The 23,959-nt window shown below is 37.2% G+C and overlaps 1 protein-coding gene and 1 long non-coding RNA gene across 4 annotated transcripts in view; both read left to right on the forward strand.

Moving 5' to 3' along the window:
* Nucleotides 1–23,959, forward strand: part of LOC309478059 — a 289,830-nt gene that overhangs the window by 33,097 nt on the left and 232,774 nt on the right. The window lies entirely within an intron of this gene.
* klf8 (Kruppel like factor 8) overlaps nucleotides 1–23,959 on the forward strand; it is a 62,372-nt gene that overhangs the window by 31,528 nt on the left and 6,885 nt on the right. For 2 of the 3 annotated variants that reach the window (XM_082141373.1, XM_082141375.1), the window contains exons 2-3: nucleotides 6,167–6,271; nucleotides 19,327–19,783. In XM_082141373.1, coding sequence (XP_081997499.1) covers nucleotides 6,167–6,271; nucleotides 19,327–19,783 — 562 coding nt within the window. Of the gene's footprint in view, nucleotides 1–5,191; nucleotides 5,700–6,166; nucleotides 6,272–19,326; nucleotides 19,784–23,959 lie in introns of those variants that run through there. The other variant, XM_082141374.1, reaches the window with a different exon arrangement.

Raw genomic sequence — 23,959 nt, forward strand, 5'->3', positions numbered from 1 at the left:
CGTCCAATCTCTGGTTACATGATTGTGCAACATGCGGCTTTGAACACCCTTTCGGCCCTTCAGAGCTGAAGTCCTTTAACTTCCTTCTCAGGGCCCCTTTTGGTCCTAGTAAGTCTCATGGTGTTCTGTTATCAGATTCTTCATTCTCAACAAGGGTTCAATAGGGTTTATAAATAAGGTTCTGCTGACCTTAGATCCTCTGACATGCCTCAGTTGTTGGTCAAGTTTGGAGAACTGGGATTCAAGATTTGGAAGCTCCTGATATTTTTCTGGAAGTGCCCAAGAGATATAATGTTCCATGGCACTCGGGCTGGGGATGTGCTGCTAACTGTTTCTTCAACAACAACTATAGGTTACCTCTTCACCCAACCAAGTTTCAGCGCTTCCTTTCAAAATGCTTAAAGTCCCCCTGAGTCAATAATTGTATCCCTTAAAACTCGTCTTTGATCACCAAAATTACATACTTAAATGTTTTTTCCTTGAATTTTTTTTCATGCCTTAAATTAGCTTGAATGTTACTCTGCACCCTTGCCTCATTTAGTATATGAATATGCAAATTAGCCCCACCTCCACTCACTCGCACCAGCTCAGAGATCCACTTGTTGACTATCACACATTGACCTGATTGGTTACAAGGTAGTTTGTGATGTCAGAAACACCAGCGATTTCAAACCGCAATTTTGAGACTCTTTGGTTCACTGCAGATTTAAGGAGAAAATACTCAGCAATGGCGTCGTGTCGACTTATGAATTTGCACATGGTTTGTCTTAAAGAATTTTAAAAACACCACATAGACATAAACAACAGTAAAAGCTTTTTTTTTTTTACCACAAGGGGACTTTAAGATGATGAGGATTGTTTAAGTTAGAATTTCTAAAGTTGTTCAAGAAAGCCAATAAATCCTAAATATGAGTACTAAAGAATGACTTTCTTTAGAGAAGGAGGGGTGGACAAAAGGGTGTGTGTGGTGAGCAATGCAGTCCCAGACGGCCACTCTACCCACGCTGCACTGAGGCGGGGACTGGTTTGCCACGGGGGCTTGGGAGCAACTGAGTGAGAGAGAACGCCATGACCCAGATTGTGATGGTTCTCTCTTCCTCTCCCCCTCCACCCCCATTCATTCTCTCGCTTCTTCACATCTTTTTCGTTCTTTCATTTTTTTTTTACTTGATTCTCTACCTCTGCTATCCTCTCTACTTTGTGCTTTCCTCTCTCTAATCCTTGATGTTCCCTCTCTCGGTAATGAGAGCCCCCTCCTCTCTCCATAACTTCCTGCTGGGGTATAGAGGGACTGGGGTCACACCCACCCCACCCTCTTTTATTCCTGGAACTACCCTCAGCACAAGCTCCCTGGGGAGGATTTACACACATGTATACGCACACATACTCTGGTAATGCTTCCTCACCGATATACATCATCATCTCTCCAAAGGGTTTGCCAGTGGACGAGTACTACTCTCAATCATTGAAGTGCTCACATACTTTTATATTGCCGGAGCCAGTCTTGTGTGTATAACTTGCAGCCAGTGTCCAAAAGCTACTTTTTGCCAATAGAATAGCATTGAGGAAAAAAAAACTTACTGGCCATGAAATTGATTTTACATTCTTTTTTTATTAATAATTTTTTACAAATATTTTTATCCTTTGGGATTGTTGACATTGGAATTATTTAGCTGTGTTCTTCCTTGCATATTTGTGACAGTGCAGCTCATTGTGACTCTTGAGATGAGCCATTCTCCATCATCTAGTCTAGCTGCAACTAAAACAAATACATAAAGACATATCATATTTTCATCACTATGTGAAGAATATTTCTTGTTCAAAAGGAGTTTGAAAAAAAGAAAACCTTGATAAATTGACAAATAAATTGATGATAAAATCTCTAAGACAAGGGTCTTAAACTTTCTTCAGACCAAACACTCCTTGACGATGGAAAGATGTGTTGTGCAAGATCCTATCCCCTGCAGAGACCCATTCCCCTTGGACACCAAACCGATTTCATTGGCTAAGACAACTTTTTATGGGTACATTATTCAGTGCCTAATTAGTAATTAGAAATAATAGAACATTTACTGTGTATTTAGGTTTAATCTTAAAAAACAATTTCCCCTTTCGTTGTGGTTCTAGTTTACTTCAGCAAATGACAGCCTATCATTCATAACATTTGTCTTAACCCCTTAAACCCTAAGCGTCCCGCCGGCGGGACGCCACCCCATGAAAAATATTCATAATCAAATTACTAAGCAACCACTGAATGGAACAACACAAAATAGGTATCATTTTAAAGCTTAGAATCTCAGCTTTTTAATGCATCTAATTACTTCGATCAACTTCTAATGATTGCAGAGTTATTCCACTAAATACGAGTGTACCCGCCGCAGGCGCCACCTAGCTGCAAAATTAATAATCATAATTTTTTTTCAAAAATATTACCTGGATCAACTTAAAATAGATGTCATTTGAAAGCTTAGAGTCTGAAATTTACAATGAATGTAGCCAATTTGATAAACTCCAATGTAGTGCTGAGTTATTTGCTGATAAATAGAAAAAAAAATGTTTTCATAATTTATAAACTACTTTTTTGTACCACATACTGCAATATGTCAAAAACATCATACAGCTCAGATAGTCCTGTGTCATATGTCATTTGAAAGGTCTCAATGAGTAGAATACAACAAGCATAATTGTTCCAGGGTTTTTAATAAACTTGAGCAAGGTTTTTGTAAAATAACCCCTTAAGAGACCCATGTGTAAACCATATATGGATGCTGCATTTTAGACACATTTCCGCTTGTAACTTCATGAAACATGCTCCAATTGTGGAAAATGACACATCATTATTTACAGCAGATGCTTACAATTAAAAAGAGTCCAAACTCAACATAATCCATCACTCAGAACTAAAGATATTCCTCATGGAGTTCTAAACCACAAAAAATCCACTGATTCACGTAGCCTAGCAAGGTAGCTTAGACTTGGCCTTTTTACTCGTATCTTCATGAAACATTCGCCGATCATGAAAAATTATACATCGTTATTTACAGCAGGAGCTCACGATTACAAAGAGCCCAAACTTAATATATTCCATCAATCAGATCTAAAGATATTTCCTCATGGCGTTCTAAAACAAAAAATACCTCAGACGCGCCTATCCTAGTATATACTCATGAAGCACTCGCGTTTGGTTTTCACTTATAACTTCACAAAGCATGCACAGATCGTAGAAAAATGCACATCATTATTTTCAGCAGACTCTCACGATTAAAAAGAGCCCAAACTCAGCAAAATCCATCACTCAGATCTAAAGATATTCCTCGTGGGAGTTGTAACACACGAACCACCACCGGCGCGCATAGATCGTTTATTATAGATGTAGCACTTGTCGCGTTTTAACTCATAACTCAATGAAGCATGCATCAATTGTGGAAAATGGCACATCATTATTTACAGCAGATTGTTAAGATTAAAAAGAGCCCAAACTCGCCATAATCCATCACTCAGATCTAAATATATTCCTTATGGCGTTCTAACACAAAAAATTCCACAGGCGGATCTATGAAGTAGCAATAGCAGTGATGCGATGTTGTTTTGATGTGACGTTTCAGCTCATAACTCAATGAAACATGCATGGATTGTGAAAAATCACACATCTTTATTGACAGCAGATTCTCACGATTACAAAGAGCCCAAACACAACATAATCCATTGCTTTGATCACGAGATATTCCTCACGAAGTGATGCATACTTGGCTAAAAAACAAGTCTCTCATCCTCCCGGGGTGCAAAGTGTTTTCCAGTTTTCCCGGAACCATCCGTGCTCGATTTCAAACGTGGAATAACACAAAATATGTATCATATTAAAGCTTAGAATCTCAGCTTTTTAATGCATCCAACCACTTCGATCAACTCTGAACGAGTGCTGACTAGTCTCTCTCAACCGGAGTGTACCGCCCGTAGACGCCCCACAGGCGCCACCTAGCTGCGAAAATATTAATTATCATATTTTTCCAAAATATTGCCTTGATTCAAACAAAATTGGTGTCATTTGAAAGCTTAGAGTCTGAACTTTACAGTGAATGTAGCCAATTCGAAAAACTCCTAAGTACTGCTGAGTTATTTGTTGATAAATAGAATATTTTTTTTCATAATCTATAAAATAGTTTTTTGTACTATGTACTGCAATGTGTCAAAAACATCATACATCTCATGAAACATTCAAAAATCATTGAAAATTGCACTTAATTTTTTACAGCATATTAATACAATTCAAATGAGCCCAAAATTTACTTAATCTATTGCTTTTATGACAAGATTTTCTTCATGGTGAAACAATTTTAAAAATGCCCATGAGGGGGCGTCAAGGTCTCAACAAAAAGGCTATCTTGGTTCCAAATGCTATAACTTTTGATTGCTTTATCCAATCACCACAAAATTTTATCGAGATGCAGCTCATATGTAGAGGGACTTCCCCCAAAAAGAATTTTCCTTCTACCTTATTTCCTTCCTGAGTTATTCCATGTCAAATAAGAAAGATATGCATTATCATAATAAAAATTATATATATTTTTTGTCTTTTATCAGCAGTTTCTCGGCAGGAGAATGTCCAAATGTAATGTAATGTATATTTTCAAAAAATTTGAAAAGTGTTCTTTCAAACGATACCTACCTTTAGAATCTCCTTGCTATAGTTTTGAAGTTATGAGTCTTTAGTTTTGTGTATGTCACTAAGAAAACTCATTTTTTTTAATGCCTTCCAAATGTGTGAGGACTTAACAAAAAGGCTCCCTTTGTTCCAAGTGCTGTAACTTTGGATTACTTTATGCTATCATCATAAAATAATGATCCAGACGCAGACCACACATAGGGGAACATCACAAAAAAAGAATTATTTTGCTACCGTATTTCCTTCCTGAATTATTGCATTTCAAATAAGAAAGATATCTAAATTATTAAAAAATAATATTAATATTTTTGTCTTTTATCAGCATTTTCTCAGCATTAGATTGTCCAAAAGTAATAAAAATTTATATTTTCTAAAAATATAAAAAGTTTCCTAACAAATGATATCTACCTTTTGACTCTCCTCTCTATAGTTTTGAAGTTATGAGTCTTTACTTTTTTGTGTGTCACTCAGACAAAAAACTCCAAAAATGGCCTCAGTGTTTAAGGGGTTAAATGTGGCAATTAAAGTCACTGGCCATGTGCGAGTACCACAATTTTATTTACTCACCAAAGCCACTTAGTGAGTACTTTTTGGACCCTGTTTACAGACATTCTACTCTCATTCAGTTTGAATTAAGCAATTGTTTTCCAGCTATCTCAGACAATATTAGCCATCAGAAGACATTTTGTTCACCGTGCACGGGTTTGCTGTGTGTCAGTGCCAGGTTGAGAGGAGGGGCACATTGAGGACGGCCACACCCCAGCTTATGGGGGGCCACACCTCTTTGTGGAATCCACTGCAGCTGGGTCACATGACCCCCACTCCCACCCCCATGCCTAAGCATTACCACATTTCTCCCTCTCTCTCCACTAATACTGCTGCTCTAGTCTGTGAGACAGGCCTCTTTCCCTTGCTATTCAGTCTTAAAGAACTGGGTGTGACTGCTCTGCTTGAAGAGGGAGGCGACACAGGATTGCTGACTACTCCTCCCTGCTTGTTCAGTTGTTCTTTCTCTCATCTTGTCTTTCTCCAGCTGGTCAGTCTTTAGAACCATCTCTTGAACCATTAGAACTATTTTATTTGTTTGTTTTTTTTGCCTTTCTCTTCCTTGAGGTCTTCCCTTCTCTGTGATTCTCACTCCATTTCCAGACATCCCCCCACATCTGATTGACCTGTACTTGATTTCCAATCATCTCTTTTGTTCCTTGATGTCTCTGTGTCCTCCTCCCCCAACTAACTTTAGCTTAAGAGAGAGTAACTATCTTCTAACTCTTCTCACATCAGTCTATTGAGGCTAATGGATTCTCTCTCTCTATAGCCTCTGTGACCTCCTGTTAACTTTTCTTTCTTTTTGGATAACTCAGGTCATTTTGTTCAAGCAAATTGTAGGTTTTTACAAATCTGTTCAGAGGTTAGCATTCTGCTAACTTCTCAGAACTGTTGGTAAAACTACATCTCAATGCTCTGATTAGCCCTTAAGTGTTCTCTGTTTTTCCTTTGCAGTGTCAGACGAGTCCGAAGAAATCCACTGCAGCCACTTCTGAGCCTGTTGAGGAGATGCCATCCATACAAATCAAGTCTGAGCCAGAGGAGGTGGAGTGTATGGTGGTGAGTGAGCTTTTGTAATTTGGTGTATGTATGTGTGCAGGGTTTGAACTTCATAGTGGGAGAGTCCTGGGAGAGTATGACGCCTAGAGTTATTGGAAAGGGGTGTGGTTGCAGTGTCGTGAGAATGAAGTCAGTGGTCCTCAGGGTTCCTCTAGACTGGGAGAACTTGGATCTCCTCTCTCAAGATAAGGCCAGGGCATAATCTAAATGTTAGGCCAATGTTTACTTTATACTACAAATGCATTTAATATTAGTTTTATATAATGATTGTCTGGATTATGTGATTTGTACATTCAGTAGTTGAAGTCACAATGAAATGGAAGATTTCTGAAATATGAGTGAAACGGATCATAAAAAAAGAAAAAAAAAGTAGGGTGGGGTTCTGTGTATCGGTTGTTGATTGGATGCGCACAATAAACTGGTTAACTGTTAATCGACAGGCTGATTAATGCTATCAGTTAAAGGAATTGTTCACCCAAAAATGTAAATGATCATAATGATCTGCATCATATAATGATGACATTATAAAAATAAAATGCAGTTCATGATCCATTTAAGTTAAATATATTTGTATAATAATATGTGTGTGTATATATGTATATATAATATATATAATATATAAAATATATAATATTCACGTATTTATTCCTTTTATATAAATATGAATTCACAGAAGTGCTCCAGGTGCATGATGTGACAATGTTTAAATCCTCATGCTCTGAAAAACAAATTTTGGTATTTTTAATGGGTCACAGACTCTTATTCATACTTATTTACTAATTTAACAAAATCTTGTCGGTTAACAGTTAATGATTGGTTAAGGAGCATTGGTATAAAAAACTAAATTAAAATCCCTTTTGAGACTGATCTGAATGCAAGCATGGAATCGATTGTAGGAAAGGCGGTTCGGAGGATAAAAGGTTTATGCGGGCTAAATGATTGAAGAAGTCCGGTATACGTCAATAGAGGGAAGTTGTTTCACCATATTTTTTTAATAAAAAATTATGTGGTAAAATAAAAAGATAAAAACATTAAACATACATAAATTAATCATTCACAATAAAATTTGTGATATGCGTTTAGACTATATATATATATATATATATATAGGGCAATTTTTATTTAAAAAAAAATATATATAGCTTTTAGGCATCTTTTGCATATATGCTTTGAAAAATAGCATCTTCTCTTCTGGGAAAACAGACCAAAATGTTTTTGTCCAATAAAAAAATTAAAGAAATTGCACAATGCTCCTGGTGAAGAACTACTAAATTAGACAGGAAGGTGCTGTCTGAGTGAGATGCAAGATGACCAGCCATAGATTTTTGTGTGATGTTTACTTTCTACCATGAACCTTGCAAACTTTAACTCTTGACTTTCTCGGAAAAGCTCATACTAGCTGCCTTGCAACATAACACAACTTTGTTTTCCCTGTAGACCAATACAGACCCGTGCACCCTGACTCCCGGAAATTGTGCGAAGTCAGCGAATCAAATTGAATTAGTGTTTTTGTAAAGCACTTCCTGTTTTGTGTTGAAAATGCAGCAGAAATGCATACCATAGACTAGCAAGAGAGTAGGAAAGACATAAATACAGCTCTACCTATCAGTATTCCTTAGAACAATGTTTGGGAACTTGGAAAGTCTTCCATTACTAAATATATGAGAGAGCATGAGGAAATGAAAGAGTGATCATTAACTGGCATTCCCTCTGCTGTGTTGTATCTTATAGACCAAAGTTCCACATAAGGAAGCATTACCTTATATCTTTACATGCCAGTTCTCTTACCCTCCACTTTTGGGTGGTTTCTTTCTGTACCTTTCCATTTCTGTCCTTCTATCTTTTCTTCCAAGTCTCGCCAAAGCCCTAATAGGATATATCGAGGGAGGCTTCCGTTCTACTGTAGTCATGGCAACGAGGCTCTGGCGGGAGTTGGAACGACTGTGATGTAGCCTCCCCAATACCCCTTCGCCTGAACACACACTGACACTCTACCCCACCCCCTCACAACACTCCCACTCCTTAAGCCGTAAGACACACATGGAACACCACATACCTGCAGGGGTACAGACATGCTCACATCCACATACGCCATACATGCCCGTCATGCACACGCTCACTCTGGAACTAACGGGAGCACTCATGCAAAAAGATGTGCTCCCACACCCTTTTATCCTCAGCCTCTTCACACACACACACAGCCTTCTCTGTGTCTAATGCGCTTTTACCCAGCCAGCAGTTCATAAAGACTCGACTCACTACTAGTGTTTATTATAGAACAGCTTTGCCACTGGTGAAAAATCTGTGAAAAAAATCCAATGGTCGAAAAGTCCAAGTCAGCTGCTGATCTTGATTTGAGTTTTTCAGTTTGGGCAAAAAGTACCTTGTAGCTTCCGTTAAGATCTGTTGTCCATTTCACATGCGCTATCTGATAAGCCATGCGGTTGTGAAAGGGAAGTTAGGGGCTTGCAGTCGGTTGCCAGGTATTTCAGGTAGTCTTGTGCTCAAACACATAACCGTTTGTCTATCAAATAAATCTCCGTAAACAGCATAATATTGTAAACCGGTAGGCTGGTGAGGCCCAGGGTGGGTAGTATTGTTTGTGGGAGTTAGGGATGTCAATTTACATAAATTCCCATAATCGATTGTTGTTTAAATGAAAGGGTTAGTTCACCCAAAAATGTCGTTCCAAACCCGGAAGACCTTCGTTCATCTTCGGAACACAAATGAAGATATTTTAGCTTTTTGATCCCTCCAAAGACAGCAACAGCACTGCAACTTTCAAGGCCCAGAAAGGTAGTAAATACATCGTTAAAATAGTCCATGTGACTACAGTGGTTCAAATGTAAGAATACTTTTGTGCGCAAAAAACAAACAAAAATAACGACTTTATTCAACAATTTCTTCTTTTCTGTGTCAGATCTCCTACGCTATTCTCATAGTAAACAAAGTGCAGCGCTTCCGGGTTCTACGCAAGAACGCCACCTCACTATTGGCCGAAGCTGGTCACGTGAGCACCACGACACATGCGTGTGATGCTGAAACGGGAGCTAGCTAATAACGAGCCGGCTTTCTGACGTAGAACTCGGAAGCTCTGCACTGTTTACACTACGTCAACACAGTAGGAAAATGACGTGGAAGAGAAGAGATTGTTGAGTAAAGTTGTATTTTGGGGTTTTTTGCACACAAAAAGTATTCTCGTCGCTTCATAACATTAAATTTGAACCACTGTAGTCACATAGACTATTTTAATGATGTCTTTACTACCTTTCTGGGCCTTGAAAGTTGCAATGATGTTGCTGCTTATCGAGGGGTCAACAGATTTCATCAAAAATATCTTCATTTGTGTTCTGAAGATGAACTAATGTCTTATGGGTTTTGACTCACATGAGGGTGAGTAATTAATGACAGAATTTAAATTTTTGGGTTAACTAACCCTTTAATGATCAATTAACTGATTGAACGTTAACTATAACCTCTTAAATTCGAAGCAGGAGGCGCTTCTAAGTTATCATGTTACTTAACAACTACTTAATTAACCAACACAAAATGTGTTGTTTCAAAGCTTAGAAGCTTGGCTTTATAGTGATAATAGGGAATATGAGCAACACTACACATTTTCTGTATTTTAGAAGTGCTAAAAATAACTGCTTTACATGAAAATTTGATATGTAAAATCATAGTACATAACAGATAGACTTGTCATATTGTTGAACAGGTCTCAACTAGCAGAATAGAATGACATATTTGTTTCAGTTAGACTACTGAGATTAATGACTCTATTTGGTGGTGCAGCTTTGTTTTTATGCCTAAAAAACTTAGCATAGTGCAGCACCAACTGTCATGTTTGCCTTTGTTTTGGTTTCGTTTCATATTGACTTTTAGTTTGCTTGTCTTTGTTCCCATGTTCTCGCTCATCATTAGTTACTATGGTTTTTTATTAAGTTCTCACGCCTGTTTGATATTGAGTTTATCTTGTGTATACAGTATTACAGAATTATATGCCCTCAGTTTCAGTTCCTCCATTATCTGATGTTGGTTGGTTGGTTGGTACTTTGATTCTCTCTTTTGTGTTGTTGTATTAAAGCTACTCTACTATTTGAATGGATACCTTTCTTTTCGTCATCCTTTGTGGACCTAATTTTGACACCATCATCCTGTCTTTTATTATTAATCACAAAAGACAAGGTTTATTGCAGGCCTAATTAGGAAAGGTGTTTACTATGGATGTGTTCTCAGTACATTTTTGGGGTTTACAGCTGTAACTGCTTACAAGTGTAAATCCTGAAAATGTTTTGCTCATTCAGGAGATTAAAATAGCTGCTTTAATATATATTTATTCAGCTGTATGATCCACCAGCTGAAGTCACAACCACATTCTAACTTACCATAGCAACAGTGTCGAACATGGCGGCGGTGTCCATAAAACCGTGAAGTTTTGCCATGATCGACAGTGCATAATTAAATAAATTAGTCCAATTGATGCGCGTTCTTTAGATATTTTCAATAACCAGCAACAGCGTTTAATGCTTTGTATCCAGTTGCAGAGAGTACGTTTGAGCCGCGCGCCTCGCAGCCACTGCAGCTTGTAAAAAAAAAACCCAGTACTGTATGTTAAAGGTGCTGTAAGCGATGCTGGGAGTCGTAACTTCTTGTTGACATTCGAATTGTTGTCAAACAAAACGGAGGCTAGCTAGACCCTCCCTCCTCCTCATCCCGTCTCCTCCCTCCTCCCCTCCCTTCCGGCATAAAGGAAAGTCTAGTCACTACAAACAAAGTTAAGTTTTACTGAGTTTACATTGTTTACAAGTTTACATTGAATACTTCATTCAATGTGTAATGTCGCCAAGTTAGATAAAGGGTTTTATATATTGCAGAACAGAATGCAGAAAAAGAGAAACATTATTTTAAAATCGTTTCGCCACCTGAAGCTATAACTATAGCTCCCATACAAGGACGCAATAATAGCAAGATAACGTAGCTTCGCGTTTCCCAGTCAGCATAAACAACGGCGGCGTCGTAAACAAATTTAGTCAAAGTTGTCAACAGCCTATAAATGAACATTCAAATTCATAACAAAGAGTGGATGAAAACAATCATTCACACAAATTGTCGCCCTACTGTGAATTTGCTTGATCATTTACAATAGAGATTGATCGCTAGCTGCTAGAAACATAACGTTATATGTTGTATTCACCAAAGCTAACGCTGACTGCATAGTTCTAGCTAATTACATCCTTGTGTTGGTTTGGCGAACATGAACGTCAGTTTAGAAAGAAATATGGATTTACCTGTTCTGCAAAAAACAGAGCAACTGAATGTGGATCGGAAGCCCTTCTGCCGGCGGAGTTCTCGCCACCTTTCGGAGTTTTTTCCGACGTAAATTCGGTATTTCGCGCGTTCCTTATCCTCGTCCCTTATCCTTGTCCCTCTTCTTTGCAATTTGTTCATCGGAACGTCGTCTCTTTGGTCGTGTGTCGGCCATAATTCAAACTTCCCTCTTCATGCTTCTCTGTCCTCCACACACCCCCTTCATGCGCGTGTAGCATACTAACCCCCCAAACCCCACCCTCAAATACTTCTTGTCGGTGATTGGCTGGAGCACTGTTTGTTGTGTTTCGTGGTGCAGGTGAGCCCAGTTTGTTTTTGTTGCCGTTTGTGGAGCCTGTGGTGTCTACAGAGACCGCGTTTTTTTACAGTGTGTTCAGGGGACAGGCAGCTAGCGGATAGTGAGGAGATGTTTGCTGTATGTGACAAAAAATGTTTTGGCCTAAAAAACGCGTGGCATCGCTTACAGCACCTTTAAAAAAATCACACTTTAGATGGGGCTCGATATTTTTATAATAACGGCTGATTTTCAGCATGCCCTGGAGCCACCATCATTGGGGAACATAATTATCTCAACGAATCGACGCATTCCATGCAAAACGACTAATTTACTTAATCGACATAATTAATTACGTTGACGCATCATTCCAGCCCTACATACATATTTATTTTCCGAGGCAGGAATGCAAATAGTTTCTTTAACATGCTAGATAACTGATAATTGATTAGTAACCGAAACAGCTTTTTACTCTCTAATTTCTGCGGTGGAATGTAAATTTGGTGTACTGCCTTGGTAATATAATTAATGGCCAATTTCCCCATTAATGGTCATCAGTAAGGTCAGCAAAGGGTCATACTGCCATCAGTACATCATTCCTAACAATATTAAACGGAAGCATTTTTCACCAGAAACTCATGTTTACAGTTTCAGCCTCTCTTTTGCTCTACCAGTTTGTTCTGCTTTTCTACACTGTGAGAAACATGGATCAATGTTCTCTGCGCTGCCAGCCTTTACCATAAGCAGTTCCTCTTCTGTCCTCGTTCATATGCTTTCAATACTTTCTCACTGGACTACTTGGTTCACTTTGGATCTTTGTAGGTCCTTGATATTGTTTTTTGATCTGTTTATACTGCAGTATATCCACGGCGAGATTTTAAAAAATCTGACACCCAGCAGAAAATTATAGCATACACTTGAAAGTGTGTAACTTATGGACACTTCCATTGTAGTTAGCTTTGTTGATTATAATGGTGACAATTTTGTTTTGACACGTCATGCCATACTGTGCCATAGTGTAACCTGTGTAACCAGTTGTTTACTGTTGGCAGTTATGTTGCGACTTGGCACATTAATATGGAGTGTGTGACTAACTCTTGTATGCTTGTATCAGGTGTTTTAGAATGGCCTCAAACATGGCTTATCTACTCTGTCTGATATTCAGAATATGTTACTGTTTTTAAGTCGCTAGATAAAAAAATAAAATAAACTGTGGTTATGTTTGTTATATATATGAAAAATTTCCAGCAAAAATAACGGTTTGTATACAGTTAACATGATACCAAAAAATCCTGCTATAAATCATTTTAGATTTTGGTCATATTCATACCATAATTATTATTACACTTGGGACCTTAACCTAATGTCTCTGTGAAGTTGTCTGTTATATATATATATATATATATATGTATGTATGTATGTATGTATATATATATATATATATATATATATATATATATATATATATATATATATATATATATATATATGTGTGTATGTATATATATATATATATATGTATGTATATATATATATGTATGTATATATGTATATGTATATGTGTGTGTATGTATAATACCTCAAATGTATTGTAAGCAGTTTGTTAACAATGTTGATTTGTGAAGAACCCGTATGATGTGTTGTTTGTTTCTCACAATTAGTTTACGTTTTTGTCTGCTTCCGGTTAACGCAATCCAGATGTATAACTAATATGAAATAGTAAAAACATCACACAGATCAAACACAATTGGTTTTGATAATGACAGCCACAAGGCTCGTCTTTATCACAACACTCACTCGCCGCCTCAGGCCGATACCGTTTCCTACAACTGCTAATAGATATTGAACACACTCAATTATCATCCCACACAGCGCTAGTGATAATTGGGTCACTTATGGATGTCGTTCACCTGTCTCCATCGACACATCTTTATGGGATTTCTTCAGGTTTAAGCAATGGAAAACAACAACAAGAAAGGTGGAGTGGATGAAGGGTGGGGATGCAGCGAGGTAGCAGGGTGGAGAACCATAGAGAGACTGAGAGAAAGGTGGGCGGGATTGGGAGAGGGAAAATGAGTCAGCTGATATACCTTCCAGTTTCCATGACAACCAGAGGCCTTTCCCACCCACTCTTCCCTTATTCTCTGTTTCGCTCCCACCCCGGCCCACTCGCTCTCGTTTTCTCTCACTCGTTTCCTCCCAACACCTCCAGTTAGACAACTCAGCTGTACAACCTCTGTCTGTACCTGGGTGGATGACATGACATGCAATTCTACCTGTCCATGATGTCATATACTAATAAAAATATACCTTTATGTTGTTCCTCTGACAAGATATTATTACAGCATACCATAGCTGTAGTTGGTGTATAAAGACCTCTACTTCTTCAATTTTTTTTTATCTAAACATCAAAATTGTCATATGGTGTACCCATGTCCGGGTATGTGTGACCTTACTCATATGACAATATATCTCAGCAAAGTATAAATAATTGGTAGATTTACAGTTTAAGTAACAGAATTAGGCTTTTTTTTTAATGGACACAGAAAGTGTTGATGTCTGTGCATGATTTTAAAGCAAGTTCTGGCCAAATACATTTTGTCCGTAAAATGGGCGTCATATGGTGTGACACTGCAATCTATATTTTGAACGGGCAATAATTTGGACATCATTATGATGAAGAGGTCCACACTCAACCAGAAAGTTGCAGTGTCATCTCTGGAGCTGGAGTGGTTTGGAAGGTCAAGAGGTGAGTTCTGAACTTCTGACTTTTACATTTTTAATTAAAAAGTTATGTATGTGATATGATCACTAGTGGTCAATGTTTTGTGTCTCATGGTGTGACATTATTTACATAAAAAATGAAACACTTTTTTTTACTATTTTTACTTATTAATTCTTAAAAATCATTGCTGCCATGTGGCAATTTACATGCTAAGTGTAAGCTAGATGTTTTTAGTTAACCAAGAGATTAGCTTAACTGAACAAAACATCATATGGTGTGACACTGTATCATATGGTCTGACCGTTTTTAACACCATATAATATGTCACACAATATTACATACACCTTTTTTAATGATAAATAAATCAATTCAAAACATATTGAATGAATTTAATGGTGAACATTAAATTACCCATACAATTAATGTATTCCCTTTTCAATTTTATACTTCATTTAACCATGTTTCATCATGTTTGCCATCCTTTGCATATTAAAAGATGCAATTATTATTTTTTTATTTTTATTTATTTTTTGTCTGTGTCAGGCAGAAATGTCAAGTAAAGAGAGGACACAAAAATACAGGGAAAGACTCTGCTGACCATACAAGGAGAGAGGAGGTCCTGAGGAAAAAGTAAAAAGATCATGCCAGTTCACACAGAACAGACACCCTCTATAGGGTTTGGAATCTGATCTAAATTATTAACTGTCCATACTGAGTATCGCAACTGTTCATATCCAGATTTGTGTCAGATTTGATATCCGATTGGAGCAAAGATCTTTTACAGTAAAGATTGGTAATTGTTTTTCTTATCCAGCACCTATCACCAGTGGGGTTCCACAAGGGTCCATTTTGGGGCCTGTCTTGTTTTCATTATATGGGCCTATGCTTCCCTTGGGAATGATATTTTTTTTAAATATGGTATTTCTTACCATCTATTTGCCTTTAAGACCTAATTGTAATGTTTCTTGTGCAACACTCCATAGGTTTCTGGTTTTTCATAGGTTCTTTTTGTTTGTTTTTATTATTTATTATTGCTTTATGTACTTGGGATGTACAGCACTTTGGAGTTACTGTGTTACCTGTAAAGTGCTCTATAATTAAATAAATAAATAAATACAATAGAATATGTGACCCGTGTCGTCTTCTGTAATATCTGCATTGGTTTCTATGGGTATACGCCAAAAACAACCACAGCAACGTGGAGGGGTTTGCAAATAGTTTTTTTGTCTTCTACAACATGAAAGTAGCTGTGTTTCTATTACCCTTCATATTGAGCTAATTGAAATTGCGAATTGAAAATATGCCCAATTGAAACACGTCAATTTTGTAAAAACTCCTATTGCAAAAAATAAATATATTCATAGCCTCATAAATTTCATACGGTCAAAAACACTTGTTCACACTGTCAGTCCAAATCCGATCACCTCAGTATTGTCCTAATTTACATCTCATTCCCTTCACCCCTCTTCCCCGATCTCTTCTCTCCACATGTTGAAACGACCTGAAATTCACCCATGAATCTATATGGTTTAATGTGAACAATTATCATACAACACTACAACTAATTGTAGACCAACATTTGACTAACTGTAGATTGATAATATTTTTACTGTTTAACAATTATAACTGTTGTTACAACACATTAAAATGTGTGTTAAAATGTTTAAAAGTTTTTGTTAAAATTCTAATTTTAAAATGTTCATGTTGAAGGTTCTTGACGTGAGATGGTTGATTTACTCATATTTCTGAGTTTCTTAAATAACGTTTTAAAAGTTGTAAAACGATGTTAGTATGTTTGATGATTTTTATTCTTATTAATGTTAACTGGATTGAAGTAATTGAATGTTGAATGCATAAAAATATAAAATACACTTTTTTGAATTGACAAATGTGATATGCTGCGGATCATCATATAGTGTGACACTAAATCATTTGGTGTGACATTCAGAATGGTCACAATAAAAACACTTTTTTGTTTTAAATCATAAAAAAAGTAAATGGAACACGAGAAACAGTATCAGCAAGAGTCACAAGCATTTTGAAAGATTTATAACAGGGTATAACATAATCTAAAATATCTGGAAAGGCTGAGGAGAGATGTATTACTTTGCATGATGATTTAGAAAAAGAATACAAAATCTAACGAATCTGCACAAAAAAAAAGTTAAATCTTAAGATGGTAATGATAAAGATTTATGGTGAAGTTAGTTACTTAAATGTATATCCCATTTTCATTTTATATAGAATGACTTTTATGTCACACGATATGACAATTTTAGGCACGAATGCAACTATTTGGTGAATAAATCCAATTTGCAATACAAAATCTAAAAGTCCACTTATATTTTGGGAAATTCAAGAGTAAGTACAACACAACTCTCTCTCTCTCTCTCTCTCTCTCTCTCTCTCTCTCTCTCTCTATCTCTCTCTCTCTCTCTCTCTATATATATATATATATATTATTTATTTATTTATTTATTTTTTATTGTAGGACGTCATGACAATTTGCCATGCAGCTTATTTGAAAAGCCAGGCATCTTTATCACTTTGTGTGGATGCCACAGGTCGAAAGACCTTATTAAAGGCGAATAATGTAGTTTCTGTGACACAAGTGGAACTTAGCAGAATTACACAAAATGCATTTTCAAACAACCTTGCAAGCGCTCCTTTCACACAGGTAAAAAAAAAAAAGTAGGCTACTTTCAATAAAGGTCCAACATATTCTGAATACTTTTAGCTGTGTTGCTATATGTCATAAGTAAACAATTGAGAAGGCTAAGGCGAACACTATAAACTGGTACATTGGTCTTTCTGAATGAGTACATGATGATACTGTATGGTACTAAAGCGTCCATTTGAAGTGTGTTGGATTGCAATGCCCCATTTGCTTTGACATTTTCAAGATCTGTTTAATTTTAGCTTGCACTTCTGTAACCAAAGTTGAATGTCTTTTCCCATGTAATGCGTCAGCTTTGGTCCCACACCAGCTAAACACCCTCTGGCTCTTCCTGCTACAGTAGCCAAGCCTCAAACTCTATTGGTTGAGCTGGAAAGAGATCGGCAGATCTGAGCAGACCGCTCTCATTGTGTTTGGGAGGCTCAATGTTTACACTTTTGGGGGAGATAAGCCCATCTAAAAGTAGTCAATGAACAATAAACTGGGTTAAGAGAATGTTTTTTTACATAAAACTTATATTTGTCATACAATCTTACATGCGTCACCTTTAAATTAAAACAAATTGACAAAACGTTACTATTAAGTAGGGATGCACGATATATCGGCCACCATATCTGTATCGGCCGATACATGTTCATTTTTGATGTTATCGTTAACTGTCCAATAAGAAAATTTGGATAAAAAAAAAAAAAGAAGAAATAATGGATTTGGAATCACTGGAATATAAGATGCAGCATGTGCAGCGCAAGTCTATCATATAGGCTGTATACAATTAAAAATGATAATATTATAATTGTGTGTTTTGGACATGGCTTTTAATGGTGAGACTTTTGTTTTTGTAATCAGGCTTTCAAATGGCTGAGGCAGTGATTTATTGCAGAGAAGTACTGAAGCAATCAAATATTCGTGTCACTGTCACTAGATGGTGGATCTGGTGAAGAAGCTGTCAGCGATCGAAATATTGATTTTGAAGATGTTGAAAATGGTGGTTTTGAGAATATGTTTGAGATTGTGAATATGAGCTAGATGCTGAATACTGGAATGACCTCTGACGAGGACAGTGATGATAGTATAAAACATCTTCTCAAACTGAACCCTTCCAAGCAAAATATGCTTTAATTTATTCTTCTGTAAATATTACTGTAATATCAGGAGAGTTTTATATTATCACATCAGGTAGAGATCCATCCATGTTAGATATAGATCCGGGTCGCTAAAGACCCAAATATTAATAATGATTGGCGAAACATTCATGCATTTTAGGGTTAAAAAGTAGACTGCTGCCATTATGGAAAATATTAGGCTGAGAAATGTTTAATTAATGCCTATGAAAATAAAAACTATTTTGAATAGTCTGAATAGTGTTTTTGCCTATTTACTGTACATCCCTAGAATTGCCATAGACAAACATTTGAAGAAGGCAACTGAGCCATGTCTAGAGACCAGAATATCATATAGACCCAGAAACTGCAAAACAATGTGCTAAAAGCCACCTTAGCAACCGCATAGCAATGCCCTGACAACCACCTAGGAATTCCTACCATCATGGCAGCAAGTTTTGCACAAATAAGCACCACAAGTTTAGCGTTTAGTGTTGACTGTTCCCTTGCTGGCGCTAAAAAACACACTAACATCTCTGTTTGCATGAGGCATCATTTAAGAATTGCTTTCAAACGTTCCATTTGTTTTATTGCCTTTACCAAAAGAGGTTTGTTATGAGTCTTACTGCAGAGGGAGTTTAGTGGGTGGAGCTTGTGCACATACATACACAGATCTTTGCTTTGACTATGTGTGTATAAATGGGAGTGTCGACGTTTGGCTGTGTTGAGCTGGACTCATGCCAGTTTCAGGCCTTCTCCTCTGCCCAATGTGGCCAGCCATTGTCCCTGTGTTTTGTGGAGCTTCTGCTCTGTACCCTCCCTTTCCTTTCCGTCCCTCCCTCCTAATCTCCTTCCTCACATCGTTTGCTCTTCCATATTCCTTCCTTATCTCCCTTATACCCTCGGGTTTTTAAAAAAAAATCTTCTTCTATTTTTCTGCCTCTACAGAAAGAAGAGCCATTAGACGATTGTCCTGAGCCCACAGACCTCAAAATCAAATCCTCCCCCCCTCCGCTCTGTGACATCAGCGCCCGACACAACGATGACGACCAGACGGAACCCGTGGACCTGTCTCTCAACAAGCCCCGCCCCTCCCTCCCGGTAGCCACGACGACCTCCACCCCTGCAAACCCGACTCTTCAGAACATAAGCGCTACCATCCCGGCGGTGCTGTCGGCGGGATCCATACTGGCATCCACGCAAGGGGTCGGAGGTCAACAGATCCTCCATGTCATCCACACCATACCCTCTGTGAGCATGCCCAGTAAGATGGGGCAGCTGCAGACCATCCCTGTGGTGGTGCAATCCTTACCGGTGGTCTATACAACTGTACCCACGGATGGAGTGGCCACCGCCGCCATCACTGTACCTCTCATCGGGAGCGACGGCCGGTCGGAGGGATCAGGTGAGATGGCCGTGCGCTCTGACCTTTGAACTGAAAGATATAGAATGAGCATAAAACCTCATACATCTATACAATAGCTACAGTAGTAGTTCAGTGTAGTAGCTTTTAAGTAAGAGTCATCAATGGTAAAAGTCAGTGTAAAAACCTTTTCATGTGTGCAACGATTAATCGCATCCAAAATAAAAGTTTGTGTTTACATAATATATGTGTGTGTACTGTGTATAATTATTTTGTATTTATGAATACACAAACATGCATGTATATATATATATAAAAAAAGTTATATATATATATATATATATACATATATATATATATATATATATATAAATGCAAATATTTCTCAAAAATGAGTGTGTATTTATATACAGAATAATTATATACAGTACACAAATACATTTGTATTATGTAAACACAAACATTTATTTTGAATGCGATTATTCACGATTAATTGTTGCACAGCCCTAGCTGCTTTGCTGATGACATGCCTTGAAATCCGAGCAGTTTAATAATAGTTGTGAGTCAGTAATATTTTTTTTTACTTGTTTGTTACCAGAACTGTGAATCGATCAAATATTTAATTAAATTGAAATATAAAATATTAATTAATAATATACAAAGTATAATATTTTTTAATATTTACATTGTATTTATCATAATATTTTCATAGTTTAAACATTTGAGTTTATTTTTTAAGGAGAAACAATATGCACTCTACCATATTAAAATAAAAGTATTAATTGTAATAATATTTCACAATATTACTGTTAAGAAAACAAAAAAACATAAAAGGACCCCAAACGTTTTAACAGCTGTGTTTACTGTAGTTAAATCTGCATTAATTCAATGATAAAACTTTCCCTACACTTTATACTGTAGATGTAATCTTACATCAGTTTCAATCATCTCTGAAGGTTCAGATCAGTTTTTTTAAAAACCATAGAGAACAGAATCCAGAAGTTATAATGTCAAATTTAATGAATCTGTTAATGCTGGTAAAAATAATGTTAAAGGGGTAGTAGTTCACCCAAAAATAAAAAAATATAAATCTGTCATCATTTACTCACCCTCATGTTGTTCCAAACCTGCAGGAAATATTTTCATTTTTGGGTGAACTACCCTTTAATTACCTTTTTTAACTGCATCATTAACTTTAACAGCTCTCGTTCTTGCTGTTTTGTTGACATCTTAAATTAAAAATCTAATCATTTGTCATTTGACAGGCTCCTATAAGTCTAATTTTCCAATCATTATACTTTTTTTTTTAATCCTCAAAACTACTTAAAGGACCAGTTAAGGAATCCAAATCACATTCATTCCTATTCAGTAGAGTGACATGCTCTCGCAAGTACAAATGTTTTTTGTTCTCATGCGTTAAGTGACATTTTGAAGTTGGTCTTTTGAGGGAGTAAGAATGCAAAAATGAGCCTGGGACGAATCTTGTCTCCTCTATTTGAAACAGTTCATATGTTACTGCTGATCTTCTTTAGCTCTACCCATTTCCTTTAGGTGGTCACACCCTTGGTCTCGCCCTCTTACAGTTTCGTGCCATTGCCGTTTAGTTATCTGTGTTCAGACGCAGGTTCTTCCCACACATATGGATGTGCGTATAAAAGACACAAAAGAGGATTTCAGGGTGAGGCAGAAACAAGCTTAAACTTTTAATTAAAGGAGATAATGAAAAAAAAAAATTGGCCTTTATTTAAAAGGAATACAGGTTGCTAAGTAACAAGTACAGGCCGTGTTACAGTTTCACTCACAAAAAAAGGTTTTCTGAGGTTTCTGATTGAAAAAAAAAAGCATTTTTGTTCAAAAGAAACATTGGAACATGGACTTGTTTCATCATCTTTTGCCATAGCATTTAACTTTTAAGCAGGACAAATTATAAAACTTAACCACAGTTTCCCCTCAAATGCCATAGTTACAATGGTACAAAATAAAATTTCATATTTGAAATCACTAATGAAATCTGACGATCTCATACATTTAGTTTCTAAATGCTCACATCATGACCAAAAACTGGATTTTTTTAGAATGGTCCAGTCAATGCACATGTCATTGCACAGCTCAGAACACTGACTGTTTTTATAGAATCAAAAGCAATAACTTCACCAAATGCCGACTGGTTCTTTTATTTAGAAGGCGGGATTTTTCCATCTTATTGCGCGTTGCACGTTCTCCATTCATTGTGATATAAGTACACTGTCTTTGTATCAATAATGTCTTTGGGGATTTCAAACAAATCCCTTAGACTAAGTATTAAACCGTAATATATTTTTTTAAAGAAACTATGCTTCACCCCTCTTTTTGAGGTGATGTAACCCAAGGCCAAGAATGGTAACCCATACTCTGAATTTGTCCTCTGAATTTAACCCATTCAAGTTAGTGAACAGTACCCACATTAGAAGCAGTGAGTAGGGAACACACACACACACACACTGAGCAGTGGGTAGCCATTTTGCTGCGGCGCCCGGGGAGGGATTGGGGTTTAGGTGCCTTGAGAATCGAGCCCGCAACCTTCGGATTACCAGTCTGACTCTTTATCCTTTGGGCCACGACTGCACCATTTTCTTAAGAGTGAAATGGTTTGTTCCACCTGGGTCTTTTCCTTCCCATTTCCCTTTTAATTTCAGGGCTTTCAGTCTCCCCTGAAAGACACCATGCATGTCTTAGACCGTAATAAGAACATTAAAACACACCAAAAATGAATAAAATTTGCTAAATGTGTTTGAATGGGAGAACCCCACCCAAATAACACTATGGAAAAAATGCTAATGCTTGTTTAACACACTGATTCAACCCCAAAGTTTAAACTCAGGGAGGAGTTGTGTTTGGCTCCTTTTGTTTTCGGTTATTAACTTTGTATGTTGCTCTTTGAAACCAAGTAATGTAATGGAGAGATTATGAAGGTCAGTAAATTGTGTTATTTGGGTGGGGATCATCTTCAAAGAAACCATAATGTAGATCAGTTTCATTTTGGATTCAATTTATGGGAAAACTGCCGAGGTGGAGGACTCAGCATGCTTTATTGAACAGGCCCATAGCACCCCATGTTGTCTCCAATGAGAGGCTGTAGATTAAGTATCTCTGTAGATGTTTTTTCTTTCTTTCTTTTGAGTAATTTGAGACAATTGGGTTTAGGGAGAGTAGACAATTAATGAATGGGCAGCACCCTTCCCCCTTTCATTTAGAAGATAATCTTTGCAAACTCCTGGGCATCTCCAAATCATCTCCTCTGTCTGTGGTTAAAGGTCACGTCAAGAGACATCAACCCAGTACTCAACTAGCCACACCCTGTGTCAACATTGCACATGAATTTAACTTGTATTTTTTTTTCTTTCTTTTTTCTCTATTTCTTCATCCTGTGGACTCAAGAACTATCTGGTTGCCAAAAAACACAAAGAAGATGTTCTGGAAGTGATGTTGTTTGAATAAAATTTTCGTCAGGAATGCTTTTCTGTATTTGATTGAATTGCTTGTCCCAGTGCTTGACTCGCACCTCATTTCAGTGGGAGGCTTTTTAAACGACCCAAACATGTGAACAGAACCGATAGATAAAGTTAAAGTTACAGCAGGAGCCCGCGCCAAGCCCATTGAGTTTTAACAGACACCCTAAAGCGTGCAGTGGGTTTGACGGGGGGTAATTGGGAATGAATAAGGGAAAGTCACGTGAGAAGAGACAATGCCTCCATCGCGCTATAATTGGATGTGATTGGATATGATTGGTTCATGTAATAAATCCTGCCTCTTCGTTCGCGTTCGTGAATCAGTCTGAAGAACAAAATGATAATGTTAAAGCTATTAGTTCCTTTCAGAATAAAAATTTCCTGATAATTTACTCAGCCCCATGTCATCCAAGATTTTTATGTCTTTCTTTCTTTAGTCGAAAAGAAATTAAAGTTTTTGAGGAAATCATTCCAGGATTTTTCTCCATATAATGGACTTCAATGGCAACCAATTGGTTGAAGGTCCAAATTGCAAATTGTTTCAATGCAGCTTCAAAGGGCTATATACGATCCCAGCCGAGGAACAAGGGTCTTATCTAGAGCAACGATCGGCTTTTTAGAGAGAAATTAGCTTGGTGAAATTAAAGGTACATCTTCATGATGTCTGTAAGAAGTGTATACAGAGCTTGATGACTGATGATTCGAAAGTTGACTATTGAACATCAGTTCA

Source organism: Leuciscus leuciscus (assembly GCF_965113295.1).
Source record: "Leuciscus leuciscus genome assembly, chromosome: 16".
NCBI lineage: Eukaryota > Metazoa > Chordata > Actinopteri > Cypriniformes > Leuciscidae > Leuciscus > Leuciscus leuciscus.